The sequence below is a fragment of the Ambystoma mexicanum genome, chromosome 7q (genome assembly GCF_040938575.1).
Source record: "Ambystoma mexicanum isolate Mex_15411 chromosome 7q, UKY_AmexF1_1, whole genome shotgun sequence".
Classification (NCBI taxonomy): domain Eukaryota; kingdom Metazoa; phylum Chordata; class Amphibia; order Caudata; family Ambystomatidae; genus Ambystoma; species Ambystoma mexicanum.
In genome coordinates this window covers 491896972-491920073 of record NC_090941.1, presented here as the reverse complement: position 1 = coordinate 491920073, position 23102 = coordinate 491896972, and the positions used below count along the sequence as shown (strand labels likewise).

At 44.9% G+C, this 23102-nt stretch overlaps 1 protein-coding gene across 3 annotated transcripts in view; it reads left to right on the top strand.

The window, feature by feature from the left end:
• The window catches only part of PHF11 (PHD finger protein 11), a 1101640-nt gene that overhangs the window by 355146 nt on the left and 723392 nt on the right, over nt 1-23102 (top strand). For all 3 annotated transcript variants that reach the window (XM_069639873.1, XM_069639871.1, XM_069639872.1), the window contains exon 4: nt 2427-2467. In XM_069639873.1, coding sequence (XP_069495974.1) covers nt 2427-2467 — 41 coding nt within the window. The remainder of the gene's footprint in view (nt 1-2426; nt 2468-23102) is intronic.

The following is a 23102-nucleotide window of genomic DNA, read 5'->3' as shown; positions in this document are numbered from 1 at the left end:
CTTCCTTTCCTCTCCTTCCCCCAGACGCTCACTGTCTCCAGAGTTCTTTCTAGGCTGGACTACTGCAACAGCCTCTTTTTAAATCTGCCTGCTTCTACTCTCCGCCCTCTGCAACTTATCTAGAACAGAACTGCGAGACTTGTCCTTGGCCTCAAGCCCAGGGATTGTATCTCTCCAGGACTGAAATCTCGACACTGGCTCCCTGTGGCTGCGAGGATTAAGTTCAAAACCCTCTGCATCGTCCACAAGGCCTTCTGGGGCCTCAATACCTTCAACTCTCTCTACCTAAATATCTTCCTTATCGAGCTTTTCACTCATCTGCCTCAAATTCCCTCAGGGTCAGTCACTTCTCCAAGCAACGAGTTGGTGGTAGTTCTTTCTTCGGCTGGGGCCTCCCTCTGGAACAGCCTCCCTGAAACTTGAGGAGAATCATCTTCGGTTCTGGAAGCACCTCAAAACCCTTTTCTTTGCTTCTGCTTTTTCTCCTCCTCTCCCTTGCTGACTACCTGGCTGACACTGACTTTGCACTGGTTGCCTGGCCGCCCTCTGATCTCGGGCCCAGGTCTGCTCCCCCGCCAGTCGCACTCCTGCACTGCCTCCTGGCAATCCCGCACTTGGGGACTGTTTCTGCATCCCTACAGTCCCACTACCAGCACTTGACACCCGTTGTCTGCACTTACCCTTGCACTTGCCACCTGCTTGCTGTACTTTACCTATTATTATTTTTTCTTATCCCTTGTACCGCACTGTCCTCTCCCCCTTCCCACCCTGCACTTCTCCCTCCTCCCCTTCCCATGCACTTGCACGATCTGAATGACACCTGGCCCAGTAAGATCATTGTCTGTTTTCCCTCTGTTCCCCTCCCTTGCCTCGTCGCGCCTTGAAACACCTATAGGCGCAATGAGGCGTGTTATAAATGCCATATCATATCATATCGCCCTGGTATCTCTAACTTTCTCTCACAGTGGGCAATATAACCCAACGAGCTGGGCCGTAATTGGGCCAGGGGCTACACAAAGTTTACTTACCTGTAAATGTGATTATCAATTGCCTTTTCTTATATAGAGATCATCATTGTATTAAAATGTAGTTTGTAGACATCCTCTGATTTTGTATTTAATGAAAAGTATATACTGTACCTGTTAACCACCCCACCTCCTGACAGTTAATCCTGGGCTGCTCTGCCACACTACCACTCGGTGATTCCCTCAACTCACCCGGCTCTCCAACAGTATCTACATCAGAGAGATGCACCTAAAGACCCTGACTACATGGCTTAATGACTGTACCTATCCACCAACGTTCCTTCCTCCTGAGTGAAGCCTGACTATGCCGTAGCTACCAGTGAAGAGAGTTTGGTCTGTCCCTTGGAATAGATGGTGTCACACCGGTTCCATGTGTTAATATCCCTGCAAAAATATCGCCATACAAAAATATCGCCCTATTTCTACAGCAATATTAAGGCATGGAATCTGCAGGAGACACCCCCGCAACCCCTATATTATTTTAAAGGGAGCGGGGGACACCCCCGCAACCCCTGCTCCCAAAACCCCCAAATATTATACTCAATAAAAATATCGCCTATGGCCGTTCCTGACGACCATATATACAGCGATATTTTTGTTGGGGATAATATTATGTGATACCGTCACACTCCCTCAGTAAAGAGCTGTAGAAAAATCTCCCTGGCTGTCAACGAAACTTCGATGGGTATACATTGAGCTGCATGCAGTGTGTTGCATAAACTCGCAAAACTTTTCAGCTGGCCCTAATTTAATCCAGAGGAGATCTGTCACAGAGCATCCTGCCCACTGAATCGGATTGGATGATGGACTGTGGTGGGGGGATGGGGGGACGGGGCAAAAATCTACCTTATAGACACTGTTATTTCAACTACAATTAGTTTATACGTTTGCAGATGAAGTTGCATTGATGAGCTCAACCTAACGGACCTTCTCAAGTGGCGCAGGCCTAAGGTTAAAGCCTGAGACCTTGTCCAATGGTTTTTGCATCCGCACTTTCTCGTCCATCTTCATAGGGGTGGGGTTGGATGCATGAGTGAATTTCTTGATGGAAATGATATGGTTGCTGTGGACCTGCCAATGCACTGACCTTCTTAATCCTTAATTTGTTTCGCATTTGTTAGCTATTTCCCTTGGATAATTTTATTACTATAGTTTATGTCTAGTTAATAAGAATTGTAGTTCACTCTAGAGCAATGTCCTTGCCCTGTGTCTGTCAGAGGCCTTTTTGAATGATGTTGGTAATGTTGTCCCTCGCATCACTACTTGTGATGGGGATTTGTTTGAATGTATAATTTATTTCTATTAAGAATGAATGTGTTACCAATGTCTTTATCATCTTATGTTACATCATTTCCTCTGTAAAGCGATCGTCATTAAAATGCGTTCCTTCTATTCCCACAGAGTGTACTGTGTTCGCCACAGACCTGACAGAATTCAAAATGGTAAGTTTGATATTGGTGAATGCTATGTTGTTCAGTGACCCTGGCTGCAGTGTTTTAATGTTGGATTGCGGGGCGCGCCCCCATGAAACAAGATAAACGGACTTTGTTATTATAATTGTGTATTTCTGATTAACGCATATTCTGTCAGAATGACTTGCATTTAGCCCATTTTTTTTTTATAAACCTGACGTCAATAGGTGACGTAAAGTAGCATGAAAGGAGGCCTTTCTTTTCAGTGTGTACCCCATGGTCGCTGTGAAGTACAGTGAATCACAGTGCAGCAATTTAAAGCTGCCTGTCAGAAGTGAATCCAACAAATTCGTTTTTTGAACTGCCTGCTACCTCGGTTCCAGCCATAGATGTCTTTATGGGAGGGCAAAAGGGGGAGTTGCCCTGGGGCCCCCACCTTGGAGGAGATCCCCCACAAAGCTGTCCGATCTAAAGAAGTCAGTTTCCATTATTCACCAGATTTAAATAGTGCACCTGAGAATACTTTATGGTGTGCTGCTGAGGCTCTGAACCTATTGCTGGTCTGTTGTTGACAATTACATTTTGCTCTGATCAATTCAGCCTGTAATGTTTTGTGCGTTCAGTAAGGCACAACTGCTGTAACATTCTCACCTTTCTGTGGGAATTATATTGATTATGAGCAATAGACCAGGTTGAAATGCATTTTTTATAAATTTGAGTTCCGCGATGGATGGTTCAGAAAATAGCTCCGTCTGTTAAGCACTCATTGCAGAGAAGTGTGTTCATATTCATATTACAATCGCAAATTCCAGCAATACTAACCCAGCCTTTCCTATGTCTGAAGATAAACCTGTATGTATATGCTTTGTTTTGTAGTGCAACAGGTGCTATCATCAGCAATGTATCTGCACCAGATAGCAGTTGCTATAGAAACGAACATAGCATCAGCATGGTCTAGGTCTCGAAATTGGTTTATCAGATTGGGAGTTGTAAAACCTAGGCAGCCACCTCGAACGATGAGCATAAAATGTTAGTCTGAGGAGTGATTAGGTATCCAAATTTAAGACTGTGGAAACAAACCATTCACGCTTGTACCCTGGACGATAGCCATCCTGGACAAATTATCTTATATCACTAACATTATTGTTATGTCTTCTGTGAAAAGGTTTGCCTTGCAATGTTAAGCCCATTACTTGATATTCTTTTTATGTAGGCCATTTGAGGGGAATGAGTTGTAGACGGAATAGGGAAACCACGAGTCTAATTCATGGAACTTTTAGCGTGGTGCTGAGTCATATCACACTGGTGTAAAGCGACTTTGCACTTGATATCCCAGGCCTCAAGTAAGCATATTTTAAAGTCTGCTCATTTAACACAAGAAACGTTTTTTTCTTTTTGTAAAATTCAAAGGTTTTTCTGCACGTTTATAAATAACAATTTCACAAGCTTGTGTTTTGGACGTATTTAAAGCTTTAAAATATAAAAGAGAAACCCTGATTAAATATCTTAAAATCACATCAGTTAGTATGCAGTGTGAAGGCATCATGAAGAAGGACACAGACAACAGATTCAAATTTCAAAATGAACACTTTAATTAGCTTAAATGTCAGGATGGAAAAGGCCTAATTTGCCCTAATCTAAGGTGGGATTTCCCTACCTGAAGAAAGCTAAGGAACGTCTTCGTCAAGGAGTTCAACTGAAGAATTTGTCTGTGTCCAAAACCTATACGTGCCCTCACAACTAACTCTATACAGTGTGTAGGGATATGTAAGGATCTCATGGTGGCAACAGTAAAGATAGGCACAAGTGATCACAGTTCAAGGGTGTTTATTAAACTGTATGAATGGGTGAGAAAAATGCCTAATCTGAACCTTAATCTAAAATGGGAGTAAGCGTCGACCACCAATTGAAAATAAGGCCATCCTAGTGGCGTTGTGTCAAATAAAAAGGGCCTCTACTAAGAAACCTATTACCAGACCTTACAACTAATACAAAAAAAGGGTGTGGGATGGTTTTCAAGAAAAGAAAGAAGCGTTCACAAATAATATGGCAGGATGCGGTAGCTTGGGTCTCCCTTCCCCATGCTTTGAGCACAGAGCACAGTACACGCTCGCGCTTCCCCAGCAGGAGATGATCGTTCCGCTTGCAACTATCAGGGCCGGTGATGGCCAAGTCTCATTTCACTTGAAAGTCTCTTGCCTTTCGTGGGCCTGACACATTCAAATAACAAAAGAAACACAAAGTTCTGTTCCACACATTTCTCGGGTGATGGCTTCAACCCTGGGCCCCCCTCTTCCGGGCGCAGACCCCTCTTTGCTTTCAGCCTCCCTCCACCGGGTTCACTATGGGTTTTCCAGCATTTAGCAATCTTAATGTCTTTTTAACCAGTTCTCTGTTGATATCCCTCGGTCGGGTTAACGTTTGTCAACACATTGTTTCTTGGGACTTAAGACTTTGCCCCTCTATGGGTCCCCCGTCTTCTGGGCGTAGACCCCTCCCGAATCTTTCAATGCTTTTGGGATTCACTTCCCTTGATTTCTCTACAGTTCTTAGGTCAAAGGCTTTCGACTGTACAGGGATTTTGCTTGACCTCCTGTATGACCACTTTGACCTATCTTGGCGGCTCTCCTATGGCCTTCTGGTATCTGTAGTTTTACTCAGACGGGTATCAACCAGAGTTTCTTGAGCTAGCAACCACTTAATGCCAGTTTGCTCTGCAGCTGGCCTCCCCTTTAACGCTTTTACAGATCTTTGAACTTGGTTCAACTTGCCACTTTCCGACTTTCATTCACCAGAGCCTGACTCTTATCGGCTCTCCCCTCGACTCACCGGCTGTGATGAACCGCTTGGCTTTCCTCGTAACTGGAGTCAAGGTCGGTACCACAGTAGCAGGAGTTTCTTTCATTCCTGCTCATCAGCGACGACACCCTCCGTGTACCGTTGACATCTGTTGCAGCACACTTGGGCTATTGTCCTCCCTCTTACGATTCCCTCTGCAGAGGTTTTGCGGGTCTGCATTGAAAAGGGCAAGGTCGTGTCTCTCCTTGTCAACCTCTCGATGTTCGCTGCCTTTCTCCTTCTCTTGAATTGCCGGATCTGGATAGCTGTCTCCTCGTGCGGTCTGTCTTGCTTGTACTGTGCTCTCTTGCTCCACCTTTTATCCCTGTGTGGTGGGAAAGGGCTGTCAGGTGTGTGTGCGCTTTTGATCAATTGCCTGACTTTGCCTGACCCTTGTATTGGGACTTGTCAGGTAAACAACTCTGGTGTTAGTCCGTTGTCTTTCATGTTGTGCAAAAGTGTCTGTGTCGGAAAAGGGTGCGGGGCAGTGTTTTTGAATGTCCTACGGAAGAGGATGGGGAAAATGTGCGGAAGGAAGGATACTGCATCTCACCCGTCGGTCTCCCACTCCCCGAGTATCCCCCATCAAGGTGATCCTCCCTCACTAGTCCACCCCCAGGAACTGGATCCAATAGCGATGGCTGAGTGCTGGTCACCTGGATGACAGATCCCCAGGGTTTAACCAGGGAGACACCTTCAGGTTTCTCACAGATATCAGCAACAAAAGGAAAACAGTGTTTAACCCAAAGTTCAGAGCTTCTTCCAGTTCACAGCTTCTTTTCAATCCCCTTCCCCAAGTGTGAAATAGTTTCATAACAAAATCTCAAAGTAATCCTCTGTTGACTAAAAGAGAAAAAATCTGAACCAGGACCCGGGATGTCCTTCCCCAAGTTTAAGGCAGTTCACCACAGAAGCCCCAATGCTTCTCCCCAAGTTCCAAATAGTTCATAATAGAAACACTGTGGTTCCATTCCACAAGTTCAAAATAGTTCACAATAGAAGCACTGGGGTTCCCTTCCCATAGTTCAAACTAGTTCACAACAAAGTACTGCTTCTCTCTAGTACTTAAATTAAACTTTAATTTAGTTTTAATTTCAGTTTTAGTAGATTCAAAGATTCACAAGTTCTGGTTTTATCTTCCGTTGGTTGATTTGCATTAATTCCGGTATTTAGAAAAAGCCATCTGCTTTATTTTTATTCAGTTCAGTGTTTAAATAGACATATTTTATGAAGTTGAGAGATAATTATTTCTTCTTGTTTACACCATTGGAATATCTATTTCGCAGATTGAAACCTTTCAGAACGGTTCCTTCTCTTGTCCCAAGGTGCATGGTCCCTTTAACACTTTCTGTGATTGTTAATTGAATGAATAGTCCAGACTGAGACTTTGATGAACGTTTTCCGCTCCTTTCGGACCCACTCGACCACTCCAATACAATGTATACTTTCACAATCACTGTTTCCTTCAAAGCACTCACGGTCAGTTTCACACCGGGTTTCTTAATCTCTGAAACTCACCGGCTCCCTCTGCAGGCTCCCCGCCTATTGCGCTCGACTTGCTTCAACTTGATTGCCTCTAGAGTTCCCTCCTCTGCCCCTGAGACACACCCGCACTCTAGCAGCGCCACGTGAGAATGAGCACTCTGCTTCTTGGTTAGAAGGCTGGCCCTTCACCATGCCGCCTTCTCTTGCCGTTTGTTCCAGAGAACTCCTGTTCTCATGCCATCCCAGTTCGGACCACCAGCTTCTGTAATCCCTGGTATTCCGATCGTTGTCACACGTTAGCTCTGCATCCAACGGCTCCCACCAGTGTCTTGCCTTTCTCTCCCTCCCTCAGCTCTTTTGGCTTCTCACCTTTTATACACATGTGGTTTTTTAAATGAGCTGCAGGTGTGAGTCCTCCCTTTCAATTGCCTGGCTATAGTTAGGCTTATTAGTCAGACATGCTAGGTCTTTGTAGTGGTATTCATCTGAGGCTCCCTTCCTGATCTCATTACCAGAGTGGTGTGGTTGCATGTTAGTGTGTATGACCCCCAGTCGTCTCTTCCTCGTCCTGGTACTAGAATGGCATCACTAAGACAAAATAAGGGAAGCTGGTTTACAGTTACCCATAAAGATTGGAGAAGGATTGAGTGGGTTGTTATTAGGAAAAGTGGGATACCATGTCTCACCCAAGTGCCCCCCACTCTCCAAGGACCCTTCACCAAGGTGATCCTACCTCGCTTGTCCAACACCAGGGTCAGGATCCAAAAGCGATGGCCTTTCCCTGGCCATCTGCGCAGAGGACCCAAGGGGAATAGGAGTGAGAATACCCTCGGGTTTCTCACAGCGGGTGCTTATATACTGGAGACAATGATGCTATAATCATTCCCATTTTGCATAATTTGCTTCTATAACATTTTGTTTTAAAAAATTGTCATGTTTGGTTATGTAATTTATGTACTTTCCAAGTCAGTTCTGCAAAATGGGATTATTTTAGTTCATGGTAAGAACCGAAAAAGAAAGTGTTAAGGTGCAGAAATTGTAGAGTGGTTGTAAATCCCAGCTTCACGTCTTAACCAAAATCACCAAGTTCCAACCATCCAGATCTGTCATCGTGCCTCTCTGATATTGACTACGGGATGCCACCTCATCCTCAATCCTGGGGAAACTGAAATCCTAGTCTTCTGGAAAACAGCGCTCGTCTCCCAACCTATTCTGTGGCTGCAATCCCTAGGCCCCTCACCGGCAACCTCCTACCTCGGTGACAAACCTCGGATGCACACTGGACACTGATTTATCCCTCTCCCAACACATCAACTCTGTATCCAGAACCTGTTTCTTCCATCTACGCATCCTCAGGTGTATCTTCCCTTACCTCACCCATCCTCACACTTTCTTCGCCACCATCTTACTCATCCTTTCCCGCTTAGGCTACACAAGCTGCCTTTAACTAGGCACACCAGCATTTCAGCCACGAAAACTGCAGCAAATCCAAAACACTGCAGCCCGCCTGCTCATTAACCTATCCCCAGAGAACACATCAGCCCTACACTAAGAGTACTCCTTTGGCTCCCTAATGGTCGACTAACTATCTTTAAAGCCATGTGCCTCACCCACCGGGCCATCCACAACACCGTCCCAGAATTCTTTCAAGACCAAGTTACTCGCTACCACCCCTCAAGGACTCTTAAGATCTCGCATAGCATGTCTACTAGTTGTCCCACATTACAACTCCTCCAGACTGGGCAGATCCTCTTTCTCCGTCCAAGCACCGGGCATCTGGAACTCACTACCCCTGCACATCTGCATTATTGACAATCACCTGGCATTCAGAAAGGCCCACAAAACCTGGCTTTTCCCTCCTTCCACTTGAAACCCTTTTGCTCTCTACACTGTCGATAGGCGCTCAGAAATGCTGACCCAAACACAACAACACTCCCATCCACCAATAAACACCCCACGGATTCCGGCAGCATTCGCAGCGGCACACCGTGACAAACTATCATCCTCCCCTCACCCCTGTCCCTCCGGGCCCCTCTCCCACTGCGCAGACTTTCGTTCCAGGAAGACCACGAATAGTGAGACCAGCCAACCGCATTGGACCAAGAAAAAGAACACTGCAGTCGAACTCCATCCAAGCTTACGGTACGTATATCTTGCACCACATCTGTGGACACAGGCCACATGCACGCCCATCCATCCATGAAACCTAGAATGCAGCTATGGCTATGCTATTCCAGTCTAGCAGCTCACATAGCCATCCACACTGAAATCCCTGACGTAACTCAACACCTCTCTCATTAGTATACAGCAACAACCTACAAAAAATGTCGGTCTAGCATCGAATCTCCAGCACTAGCACTCTTTCCTAAACCACCAACAGCACCCACCCAGGTTCCAGACCTCCAGGCTGCATACTGGAGCCTAGCCACCCCACCTACGTCCTTACCTTGCAAAATACACACATGGATCTTTGAATTTAACTCTTCAAACATCCTACACATGGACTGCGGTCACCAATGGCGTTCCATCCACAAAGCGCATTGAGGGTCTACACATGGGGAAAGGGCACTATATAAATGACTAATACAATACCACCAATGTGTGATTCCTGGCATCTCATTGAATCTTGCATTGCCTAACCTGTCAAAATTGCCAGTCCCTAAACCTTTCAGAATTGTTGCCCTTCAGAGTAATTTTGTTCTTAGGATATGATCTTCAAAAAAGCCTCATCCATGGTTTCACTGGCGATAGTGTTGATTCCTCTATAATAATAGTGAGCATTGATATATTGCATACCACAATCACTTGTTTATTTTATCTCTAATGGCAACTCTACTTGAAAACCATGCCCTCTTCTAATCTCAGTCCATCTGAATGCGGACACCTTCCTGGTAGCTTCTAATCTTCATCCACTATCCATGCTATGGTATTTGTAGCTTTCTTCTTGCTTCCAATTGGTCTCCTGTATCTATGCTTGAGCCCTTATGCAATTTGTGAAGCATTGATACTACAGGCCGTATAACTTCCTTGTAGATGATACTGATAAAAATGGTCCTGTACCTATGCTAGAACTCAAGTACCCTTGTCATGAATGTTAGGAAAGATTTCTCTTTACTGCACCTTTCTTCCATGGTTATGGACCCCAAAACATTTTGCTTTTATTTTTGATCCTCCCCTGTACTTTTTGCAGTGAAGTGAAGCCTTAAGCTTCACTAAACTGTCTTTTGATCGTCTGTTATGGGGAAACTGACATGTCCTTCAGGCTGTCAGCACTGGGAAACGTTTTTTTCCCCTGGTCTAGTTACTTTGTTACTACTTTTAGTAACTTGTTATCACTTGTGGTAACTTTTATCATTGTACAATGCATCTTACAATACAGTACAAAGGGGCACACTTTTGTTTTTGCCCTAGACTAACACTCAAATGATTTTTGGTTACTCTATGTGTGCTAAATGCACAAGCTGGTGGCAGCAGTGACTTTTTACAATTTTGTGGTACTTTTCGTTGTAGCCTTACTGCGTTTATCACGTTTGGCTACTAACTGTGGCTAGTGATCAAACATGGCCATGCCACAAGGTTTTTCGCTTGTCTTTTGGCCATCTTGTTTTTTAGCCTTCTTCCTGGCCTGTGAGGCCAGGAAAAACCTTATATGGACTTCCAGTGCCCGGCAAAACAGAAGCTTTTGGCGGGCTACTGGAGGGCGATGTGTGTTTGCTGACAGGATGTGGGCTGGGACTGTCTGGTCCCAATCCACTAACTGGTTCAGTGTGTCTGAGCATTATTCATGAGTGTTCACGCCAGTGGCCCTGATTGGAGCACTGCCGGGGTGTGTGTGGGGCTAGCTCTGCTATTGGCTAGTGGGAGTTTCAGCTCTTACCTGGCTTTTGGGCTAAGAGGAACCCTGCACCCATTCTTCGGAGATCCTGGAGTAACCTGAAGGGGCCAAGACTCCTGACCAGCTGTGAGACCCGTGAAGAGACCAGAGACCCGTCCGAAGGAGGCCTGTCAAACAACCTCTGCTGCTGTCCTGCAGAAGCCCTGACTTTCTGATGATCTTCAGCAGTCCTGTGAGGGAGCTCCGACCCTTGGAGTTGAGGGAACATCCATTCCTGACATCTGCTCGGTACCCTGCGAAGAAGAGACTTTGGGAATGTCCCAGGACTGTCCTGTGGCTGACCAGCTCTGAGTTTGGGCTACCGTGCTGCCGACGTCACCATTCCGCGTTGAGCCCTGGAACTTAGGGGGATCCTCAGCTTGTCCTACAAGACTTACCTCAGCGAAATGTCTTGAGTCCTAGCGTCAAGGGGACCTGAGATCAGAGGGAAAGTCTGACCGCGACAAGTGTGTCCCTTCGCGTTGCTGTGCTGCGGTGACCGCTATCTGAAACAGCTTACCTGAGTTAAGTTCAGTCCTCAGAGGGGTCCTGCATCGTTTTTTTCTGCATTCTTCGGTCGGTGTCTTTAGCTGGTGCAAGGACTCACGGATGGAGAGCTGCTCGAACTTGCAACCCCTGCGAATCAAGGACTTTGGCTGACGGCGGGAAAAGCAACCTCGGACCTTCTTCCATTGACCTGCCAAGCCTCGTGCAAGCCTTCCAAAAGTTGGGGACTCTTTTGTTAGTTAGAATAAACTATCCTCTGACCTTTGGAACCGTTCAGTGGGCCTCATAGACCCTACCTTCATTTTTCTCCTGCATCACAAACTCTGTCAGAATGTTTCCTGAACATTTGTGCATAAGGCCCCAGACAACTTAGGGGTAGACTTTTAAACCTTTGGCTAATCTCTGTGGACCTGTGGTGCATAAACTAATCTACACTTCCTTTACAGGGGTTCCATCTGTGTTATGCCCTACTCTAGTGACTGTATATATGTTATCTATTATTAGTTGTGTGTGATACTTCTACCTGTTAGTAGTCATTTTTCATTTGACCATAAATACCTCTCGAGACTCAGCTTAGACCTCTCGTCACTGCTACCTTGAACTGGTGTGGCTACAGCTCCCAGAGTTGTCCCTGTCACAATATAGGTTGACCTTCTATACATCTGCAGTTGTCAATGGCGAGGAAGAAGCGGAAAGTGAAGCTTCTGGATTTTTGTCTGTAACCACCTCAGATGCTGAGGAATTGTTTGACCTGAAAAGGGAGATGCTCAGGTTCAAGGAGAGAGAGTTTGAGTTCAATATGGCCAGGTTAGAATTTGAGAGAGTTGAGAGGCAGAAGGACAGAGATCACCAGATGGAGCTTGCCAGGATTAAGGCTTCACAAGGTTCTTCCAGGGGATCTGGAGACGGTTCTGGGTCCTCTTCACATCCTAGATTCCCAAAAGATCTTCTAAGTATGTATGAAGTTAAGGATGACATAATTGATTGGCTTGTGACGTTTGATTATGCATGTGAAGTACAAGGAGTGGATGATTCTGACAAAATTGCATGGTTGCTCAGCAGACTGTCTCATTCTGGCTGCAGTGCCATTATGGAAAAGTCCAAAGCTGACAGGCACGATTTTGATAAACTTAAGCAAACTCTCATCTTAAAGTTTGGGAAGACTCCTGGCCAATACTTGAGGAGATTTAGAGAGTACAAATAGAAAGAATGTATGACCTATGTGACTTTTGTTGCAGATTCTTGGAAAACCTGTGTGGCTGAGTAGAAGGTTATCGGGTAACAACCTTTTGAAAGCATGATTCATTTGGTCATGCTTGAGCATATTATTGCCTCTTGTTCCCCAGATCTCAAGCAGCATTTGGCTGAATCAAAGGAGTTAAATCCAAAGAGGCTAGTCATTGCTGCTGATTTATGGGTTTCACACAGTGTGTCCCATAAGGACAAGTCTGCTTCATGTAAGAATGAGAAAGAGGGTGGGGGTACTGATAAAACTACGTCTAAAAAGGCCCACAACAAGTTTAATAAGGGGAAGTCACAAGAGTCCGGTCAGGGTAGTGGGACTAATCAAGCATGAGAGTGGTTTCTCTAAGCTCCCCTATGTGTCAAGATCCAGTGGGTCTACTTGTGGAGCCAGTGACCACAAGATGGGGGCCTCCAAGTGTAATGGTAAGAACTTAGGGGTCCACTTTGCAAGCCTGGCCTTCTCTCAGTATGAGGAAAGAAGAGTGGGCAGGGTTGTCCTTCCCTTTAGATTGCTTCCCCACAGGTGAAGAGTCTGAAGGTCGACTAGAGTCATTAGAAAATAGTACTGCTGGAGCTTCTGCTCCCATCCCAGACCTGCCCCTTAGTCATGTGTTCTTGGAGGATAGTGTTCAGGTAGAAGGTGTAAGTACCTCTACTGTTAGGAACACTGGGCCCAGTCTTACTGAAGTAGCTTCCCTAATGGTAAAACCACAGGACCTTGCCAGAGGTTCTGTGGGGGATACTCAGTTGACTGATGGCTCTCTCTATATATTCCAGTAGCACCTGTCAGTAGAGCTGTGAGTAGTGAACTGGTCAGGGCATATGTCAATGTTAGGGGAGCTGTTCCTAGAAGAGTTCTAGGTGAGATTAGTCTTCAAGACTTAGGTCCTGATAGACACTCGCCAGACCCTTCAGGCACTTGGTCTCAGGTTCAGGCTGCCTTAGCCAAGTCTAAGGGACAGTCTAGGCCTAAGGAGAAACCCATGGCAAAAGGAGTCAGAAGACGAGGCAGAGGGAAAGAGAATGTTCTAGCTACGAAATCTGTTGGGGTAGTTGGTAGAGTCCCCATTCCTGGTTTGGAAGAAGGACTCTCAAAAAATCTTGGATCCTATAGGGCTCCTGAGCTACCTAGCATGCTGGTAGAGGATATCCTAGGGGAGAGATTAGTATGGCCAACAAAGAAGGAAACCATCTTACCTAGGCCTGTGGAGAAAGGCCTGCTTCCACAGGGAGGGTTCTCCTCCAGAGAAGCAAAGGATGCAACAGGAAGGGGGGTTACTGGAAAGTAAGCCCACAGAGCCCACTAGAGGAAACCTTGAGAGGGTGGAGGTTTTTCAGGAGGTGAGGCCCTTCCTCCTACAGTGGGGTGTGACATTCCCCTAGTGGTTAATCCTAGTGTCAGGATACCACTAGAGTGGTCGAACACACTTTCTTGCTGGCCCATGATGGGGCTCCCATGAGAAACCCACTGCAGCAGTCTCCTATCCCATTGACCCTGGAGACCTCATGCAGTAAGTAGCAGTTGGCGGTTGCTGATCAAAACACCTATTGCCTTAATCAGACCCTCCAGGATTTTACGGCATGAAATAGCATTTCTGATGATTGTTAATCTGCTTAGAATCACATGCTGTGCATAGTCCGAAATCCAGTGGTCACTGCGGAGTATTGCATTTTGTTTTTCGTAGTTGAAAAGGGGACGTCGACAAGGCGTGTCTGTATCACTATCCCTATAGTGACGTGCAGTGTACCCACAATCCCTCACACGTCGAGGTCCCTCAGATTGTTTTTTACCGCCCAGATATTGGTCTCCTTAACGCGGAGCTCGTTCGAGAGAAATTGCAAAACATTTACTCGACCCTTTGGTCGTTATTTATTTATTATACATTACATTAGATCCCTCCTTCGACGATGAAGCTGTTTCACCGCTGAGTAAGAACTTTGACGGCGGTGACTTAGACGGAGGAGATCCTTCGGCGCTGCCGAACACGTGGCCCGGCCTCGCCGGCCTAAAACAGTAGGGAGAGATTGTTCTTTACCTGACTCACTTATTAGACTCAGGTCTGGTCTTTAATTCTATTAAAGTTCATCTAGCTGCACTTTCCGCATACACCACTTCTCAACTCAAAGTGTCATGGTGGAAAGTCCCAGTTATTAAAGCCTTCATGGAGGGAGTAAAGAGAATACACCCTCCTATAGCTAACCCAGCTCCCGGATGGGACCTAAATGTGGTACTTACCAGGCTTATGGGCTCACCCTTTGAACCCATGCACAAAGCATCCCTTAAGAACCTCACTCTTAAAACTGCTTTCTTAATAGCTATCACCTCCATTAGGAGAGTGAGTGAACTACAAGCGCTCTCTATACTAGATCCCTTTGTAACAGTTCACAAGGATAAGGTGGTTAACACCCACACACCTCTCTCACCCAACATATCTCACACGTTTCACCAATTCTCCATCACAACTTGTATTTTCTTACCTCACTCTGTCATACACATACTCACATGCACTGTCACACTGCCAAGTCACAAGTTGCCCTCTCCGGTCGTTGCCAAACTCCGAATCATACACCCAACTCACGCCTTACGCTTCCCAATTCCTCCCGCAGTCATTCTTTCATGATACTTCTGTATCTTGCATCCTTTCTCCGATTCAATTGCACTCTTCCCTCCTCCTTTCTCCCAATGTGTAGCTTACTGCCTCTTTCCGGCCAACCCACCGCCTCTGTTATTTTGGCCCACTACTACCCCTGAGCCCAAGCTCCTTCCACTTTCTGTACCTCTGCTCCCTCTCTGATTTCTGGCCCATAGCCCCACTGCATCCTCTCGGCTCTTGCCCACAGCTTCCACCTCTGACCCACTGCTCTCCCTCTGACCTCCCTCTGCTTTCTTGCCTACCACTCCACAGCTCATCCATCACTCCCTCTCTCTCTCCTTTCCCTCTCATATTGTGAAGATTTAAACAATTTTGAAAACTAGAGTTTGGCCCAGATCCTCAAAAAATGGGACATCTAAAAATAGAGCAGAGGATGTGCTATTTTTAGATAACTCATTTTTGGAAATGAGCAGGTCACCTTATTCTTATCTGTCCACCAGGCCAGAGTGTAGAACATCAGTACTAACAATGGACAGCTAATGTTGAATGAAGAGGGTAATGGGACTGAAAGGGAGCACCGATGCTTAATTTGATTGCTTTTGGGCAGCATATCAAGTTTTGGGTAGTGATTCCGATGAGGGGGGCGCGATCAGATTTCTGGATCCCTTAATTAATTTGGTTGGGTTTTGGGGGGCCCAAAGTTGTCCGTGCCCCGGACACCAAGATGGCCCTGGTTCCAGCATGCTAATAGTAAGCTTCTTTTCTTGCACAGCTCCGCTCCTTTGATATTATGGGTGGAGCTCCAGAAAACAGAAGCAGAAGTGTGCATCTTAACCCTTTGAGTGCCTTTCGACTGCACATACACACAATAAAATGTGATCTTGTTTTACCACAGGCATATTTATGCCTCGTAATTTGGTGGTAGAGGTTTAAAGTAAGTTTGCCGCCTGGCCTCCATCCCAAAGTTCATGGGCAGAGGGGTGACCGGTTATTAAAGGACTTCAGTGAAAATTGAAGCACTTGGAGAGATTCAGCACATTGTCAGTGCTCGGCCAGAACTCAATAAAATATGACTTCCTTGCCTGTCCATTATTGTTTTGTCGGTCATGTTGAAAGGGCAAAGATAACGGAGAAGTTTTCTAAATATTGAAAGTGTGCATGGGCCACTGAATACATTATTTGCTTGCCTATGCTTTAGATTTCCAGCCAGTGTGGTGAGGTTTACTGTGACGATCGGGTGGGAAACCGAGAAAAGTGCATGTTCTTAAACAGTATTCACTCGTTTCATTCAGACCCTCATGAATTTAGACTGGAAACTTTGTTCCCCTGATAATTCGTTATCCTAGCCTTTTCTGAGTGCCATATGGCTAGATGCTGCGCTTTATCAATATAAAATCTAACTTCATTGACTACATAAATAAAATACCCAGTCATTTTGTGAATATTACTTATTGCACTGCTTTCAAAGCAAGATTTATTCATAGATGGTTTAATCGAAAAAAAGGCATGTCTTTGGAATCTGATCCGAAGGAGGTGCCCACTTCTGTGGCAATGAACTGGACCAACACACCTTATCACGGCCAGCGCATGGCCACGGTGTGTGTGCCACTGGAACCAGGGAGATGAGGGATGGGAGGATGCCAGAGTGGTGATATAGGATGGTCACGGCCTGTAAGGAAGGGAAAAGGTCTTTTGGTTTTATGTGGAGCATCTGGAGGGAATGGTACTACATGTAAGAATGATATTAGAACTGTAAACAATGAGCAAGTGATGAGAACCACTTGCACGAAGGAGAGGGACTGGATGTGGTTGCCAGGATGTCTTGCAAATGATTGCATCAATTATAGGAATTGTGTATAAGATAGACTTCAGTCCACACCTGAGGATAGTGTAGGACATCGCTCTTCTGAGAGAATTTCATGTAAGTCTTCAGGGGCCTTGACGGAAAGAGGTCCTGATTTGAGATGGTTACAAGTTTTTTTTTTTTTTTTACAAGCAGGGTGCGAAGGGAAAGACCCTCTGGTGGGATACTCTGTGCCATTAAGAAGCACCTCGGGTGGTAAAGTAGTTGGATTCAAATTAATCACTGAGGCAGCCTGGCTACTATGCTGCCACACAGAAGAGGGCAAAGTAGGGATGAGAGAAATCCTGCTGGTTAATATATATTGGAACCATGGAATATCATTTGAGAAGGATGTAATGGAGTGTGTAGAGGAGCTTTTACAGGAATGGATAAGTGCGGCCAGAGGTGAAGATGTAGTAATATTGGGAGACCTACAGTGCTAATGTGGGGGAAAACAAAGGGAAAACGGGCATGGAAAGGTCCAGTTGGGTGTGGTTCAGCTAGATAGATTCAGTTTATGGAAAACTGCAAATTGCAATGTTTGAATGCCGCTTATGCCGGTGGAAAGGAAAGAGGTAAAACCTAGAAATCCAACAAAGTGGCCTCCACTTTCGACTGTGTCTTCGCCTCTCAGCACTTGTTTGATCGATGTAGGGACTTCAGAATGTACAATACCAGTAGCGGTGATCATTTACTTGTAGGAAGTGTTTTTCAAATGATAAGTACAAAAAGTGAAAAAACGTTAGCGATCAACCTATGTGTTGTTAACTCGAAGAATTGCTTAATTTGGGGACCAGGAATAATAAACAAATGTAACTGAGCCCTGAGGGGTTCCATAAAGTCACTATGGGCCTCATTCCGAGGTGGGCGCAAAGGGATACCGGGCACCGTTAAGGACATTGGTGCCGGTAATCCCTTTGCGCCCTATTCCGAGGTCCCTTAGCGGGTTCCTTCCTTAACGCCTGGTCTTCCCAGGTGTTAAGGACGGGACCCGTTAAGGGACTTTAGAGCTAATAACGGTACCGCAAATTGCAGTACCGTTATTAGCTACTTCCCCATTCCCATTGAGCCCTATGGGGCTGAAATGGGAATGGGGAATGTTTTTTTCAATGGGGACTTACCGGTCCCTCCAAGGTCGGAATGGACCGGTAAGTCCCCATTGAACCAGGTCGGACTCGATACCGGTATGGGAGGTAGTCGTGGCGCAAATAGCGCCATGACTACCTCCATACTCGGAATGAGGCCCTATGTGTGGAACACCTCAGGGACCTTGTCTGTGCTCAACTTCTCTCACTTCCTAAAGGTAGAGATTATGAAATTGAGACAGGGACCTTAATTGCTAGGCTTCTCTGGTGAGGATGGGGAAAAAAGAAAATGTGATGGAGTAATTCAGGAGAGAAAAAAAGTACTGCGCAGAAATCTGCATGCATTTAAGAAAGGCAATAACTGGAGATAATTGGCAAAAAATGAAAAAATGTAGGCAAAGTTTTAAAAACGGACTGAAATGTCAAAAAGAGCAAATCTATCAGCAGAAAGGAGAGACGATGTTAAAGATCCCCAGGGAATGGGATCCTAGGAAGTGGTCAAAGTGTATGAAAAGAAGTAGTGGATCTAAGTTCCCTGCTGGCCTGACCCGCTTCTCAAAAACCTCCTCCCCACACCCTCCCTCCCCCCACACACATATCACCCCCAAACAAACTTGCCTGCCGTTTAAGGGAACGTTCAGTGCAATGCACTAAAGTGCATGTTTCAACTGATTCCTATACTTTTATTTTAAACCAAAATCATTCTGGAACGGTTTCTTTTTAAAATAAAAGTATAGAAACCTTAAAACGTAATGTACAAAAGCAGAGGAACACTGCCCCCCAAACGCTCCCGCCCACTTCGACCACTGATTCTAGGGCCTTTTGGAAACTGATGAGGGATGATCCAGTTGTACAAGAAAACAAGAGGCAAATCCTACATCTGAAGAGGCGTGGCTAGGCTATATGTGTGCTATGTACACATCTGTAGAAAAAAGCTAAGAAGTTCTGCCTGCACAAGAGAGTGGATGCAAATCCATCTAGGGAAGTGGGCCTGGATGGGTTGTCCAACCACGTAATGAAAGCTGATTCTGGCGTATGGGCAGAAACTCTGGATATTTTTTTAGGAATATTCTTGCTTCGCTCGAGCTTGTAACTAATGCCCCAGGGCATTACCTGACTGGTACTACCCCCCTGCAAGTGTGATATTGGGGGTCATTACAAGGTTGCTGGTCCGGAAACAACGGTACCGGCAAGCTTGCCTGTACCGTTGTTTCTGGACCGGCAAACTACGAGTTCTGTGAACGGGTGCCTTTTTCACCCGTCCAGGTCTGACATGGCGGGCGGAAAGGCACCCGCTCGCAGACCTTGACAGATGCACCGGCACCATTCATTTATGTGAATGGTGCCGGTGCATCCAACTTCCCCATTCCCATTGAGCCCATTGGGACTCGAAAGGGAATGGGGAGCAATATTTTTCCGTGCCCGGCAATGAGGAATTACCTTGACTGCCAGGGGTGTAATGCCCAGGTAAGTCCCCATTGCACTGGAAAAAAAATTACTACAGCGGTAGCCGTGCCGTTTTTACAGGCACGGCTACCGCCGGACTCATAATGAGGCCCATTGCCTTATTAAATGCCATTATGGAAAATAATAGTTATCAGTACTTCAGAAGTTGGGTAAAGGAAAATAAGTCCTTACTGACCTGTATTGAGCGGTTCATGGAGATTCTAGAATTTGAGCTGCATAAATTGAAAAGGGCAATCTGGGATGATGATTGGATCTGGTCCGGAGAGGTTAACAAGACAAGCAAGCACCTTATATAATAATGTTTTAAAAAGAGTGAAGCCTCTGTTTGAATGTGAATCCTACATTAATAGATTTCCCTGACCCGTATGGAGGAATACGTTTTCAAGATTTCGTATGAATCTTTTACCTACTATGAAAGGAGAAGGGGCTTGAAAAGGGGTTGGAAAGAGCCACTAGAATGTGTAGATATTGTTAGTATAACGGCTCAATCGAGACCCTGGAACACCTTCTGACGATCTGTCCACAAACTATAACTGTAAGATATTAACATTTTAATACATTTTTTGTGACTTAAGGATTTATAATCAAGTATATTTTTGGAATTACATTTTAAATGGAGGACTGGTTTCTTTGATCTTGGCAACTTTAAGATGCATTAATGACATTTTGGATCTTAAATGATTGTACTTGTAATGGGGAAACTGTTTAATTGGATACATTTTTGGACTGTGGATGATCGAACTGTGCTTGTAAAAATATGTATGTGAAATGTGTGAAGGTTTATTTTGTTAAACCATAAGCACATTAAAAAAAGATAAAGGATGGTACGTAAGGGGAGGGGGGGATAAGAGGGAAAGCAAAGCAGGAAGAGGGCAGTCATGCAAGACTTGCAAAGAAAGGGGAGGCTGGAGGGAAGGGCAAGTAAAGGGGTTATGTGCAGGAACCTTCATGGGAATTGTACTAACGGGTCATTAGAGGGTGAAAAGATAAAGAACCTGGAAATTGGGGTGACTAATTTACTTAGTACCGATAAAGGAAGCTGGCGGCAAAGCATGGTTAATGTAGAATGAGACAGCTTTATAAATGGAGTGGGAAAACACACAGACCCTTCTTTAACGAACACTTGATAACTTAACTTATTCTTTATTTTGCCAAATGTAATACGTATCTCATTAGTAAAAGGCCAGCTTGATCACAATAGCAATTTGTCTTTTTATGCCGCAAAGCAAAATGAAAATTCCTAACATTTAACAATTGGCTTTTGATGATTGAATATGTGCAAACCACTGTAGTATTGCAGCAGCTAAATTGTGGAATGGAACTGTTGACTACAATGCAGCCCTATTTAAAGACTGGCGTCATTTGGGCCGTAATAAAGCTGGAGACTTTAGAGACCCCACATGCACTAGATTAAAATTCTAATTTGCTGCACTCCCATTAATTTGGAACATACGCAAGATGCAAATCAGGGATTCTTTAATTTCCATTACAAAACAACCCTGTTACGTGTGTGTGATGAGAGATGAGTGGCTAAGGTGCACAACAGTGGACTTAAATTGTTTATGATGTAAGGGAACTGGATACAGGAACACATTCCAACATCAAATGTATTAGGGGGTTTTACCAAAGTCCTGTCTGTGACAAGAGTTTAGAAAGCCCACCTTGGATGAACAGGGTTGCACCCCTTAGGTTTAGACTGAACTATCCAAAGGTTTGATAGCTGTGGACGAGCAGGCAGGCTTAGTGTAGGAGGGAGGAGGGCTGTAGTGAGGCACACAGAACTCAGAGCATACACCTCGCCCAAGGAAACTCTTACACACTTAGTTATATAACAAAATGGGTATTTATTTATATACACTGAGTCTTGTAGCATTCAAGTAGGGTAAGCACTATCACACAATAATATAATAGAACCGTTGCAATATTCACAGTTAGATACTTCAGAATAGCAATAATGGTAACAAATCGCTTAATCAAACCTCCCGAAACCTATAAGCATACTTATGTAAACTTTGATAACTTTTTATAACTTCAGTTTAGCCTATCTTAGAAAGTCCAACCCTGTTTTAGGTGAGTCTCACATACTCAGAGGGGAGACGGGGGCACCAGTGACCAGGGGCTGAGGAATACAGAAAGTGTTTGGTGTACCCGTGGTGAGGAGTAGCAGACTAGGGTACAAAATACACTGATGCACAGGAAATGGTACTGCTACTTGGAAGGCTTCATCATGATTCTGTGTCATTGAATAAAGCTTGACTTAATTTGTAAAATCAAGGAGCCTTCCTGGTTTTTACTAATGGAATATATCATGAGTGAGATATTTGACCCAGAAAGAAGTTAAGTCCAGAAGGAAAAACACCATATACTCACTAGGGGTTTGTGTGATTAAATAGCTTGTATTCGAAACACATATTTACAGTTTTTTATGAACATAGAACAATGATAGTAAACCAAACTTAACCATAATGTTTTCAAAATAAAGAAAAAGAGTATGTGCACCTTAAACATAGTGTGATAAACTGAAAAAGTTTTTCTATATTGTTAAAACAAGGAACAGAAAAAATTGTTAGTGCTTAATCAACAATTAAATGCTTGATCCGCATTGGACCAAATTCATACGTTGATCCAGTGGTCTTTATCCATCTGGGTGAATTGAATCTAATTCATGATAATTGAATGTCTTATACAAGAAAAATTAATATTGGGCGTAATTGTCCCAACTGGTTGAATACCAGCCAATTCCAACTGGATATATGCCAACGTCGCAGGGGGTAGTGTGAGCGGAACTCCCGCTCATAGAGGTGTTACAATCTGAGTGCAGTATTGTCTCACTTAACAAAGTCCCCCTTGCTTGCAAAATGACGTTTCGGCGGCCTTGACGTCCATCGTGTATCAAAAATTGGAAGGACGTGGAAGCTGCCTTCTTCAGGGCGGTTAAATAACCCCTGTGAAAAAGAGATCAAGAGAGAAAAAAACATTGCTCAATTCCTCTCATGGTACAGTGGTGTTTCCCTGCTGGACTTACAAGGGTGAATTAGTAAAAGAGTTGACTAAATCAGAACTCATAGGGAAATGAATACCCAAAATAGCATTAGTTAAAACTTATGGGGAAATGGGAACCTATGATGGGAGATAGAGTAAACATAGTGTAGACTCTTATCTTTGTAGGTCTGCGGTGGAAAGAATAAATAAAAGTCTCACCACAGACACCTTGTAGACACTCTCTTGGTAAGGCAGACTCTCCGGACTGGGTATAGCCAGATGGAGGGATGTTTGTAGTAGTTGTGCGTGGGGAGGCGGGAGGAAAAATGTATTCCTTTGATTGACTCACTGGGTTGCTCTGTGCAGGTCGCACCCTCGAGGTAGTGCTCTGTAAACATGGTTATGAAGGGAGAGGAAAAAGAGAGGGGGGATTAAAAGCAGTAAATGGGAGCAGGGATCTCTTAAGGTGGAGGTCTGTGTGTCCCTTGTGGGGAAGAAACAGTGTAAATGAAGCCAGTACCTGGATGTAAAAATGCATAGGCGGTGTCCCGGTCTCCTGTGTATGCAGATGGTCTTCCTTAGTTGGAAGACGGTCGAGGAGAGTGTGATCCTCCGTTTTCTTTGATTCTGTGGGCAGAGAAGAGCAAGGAAAACGACTATTGTTTGGGCATAACCAGTTGTGTTGAATTTGGCCGGATTGCATGTGTATGCAGGGTATCTAAAAAGTGTCCCCTAAATTGGCAGG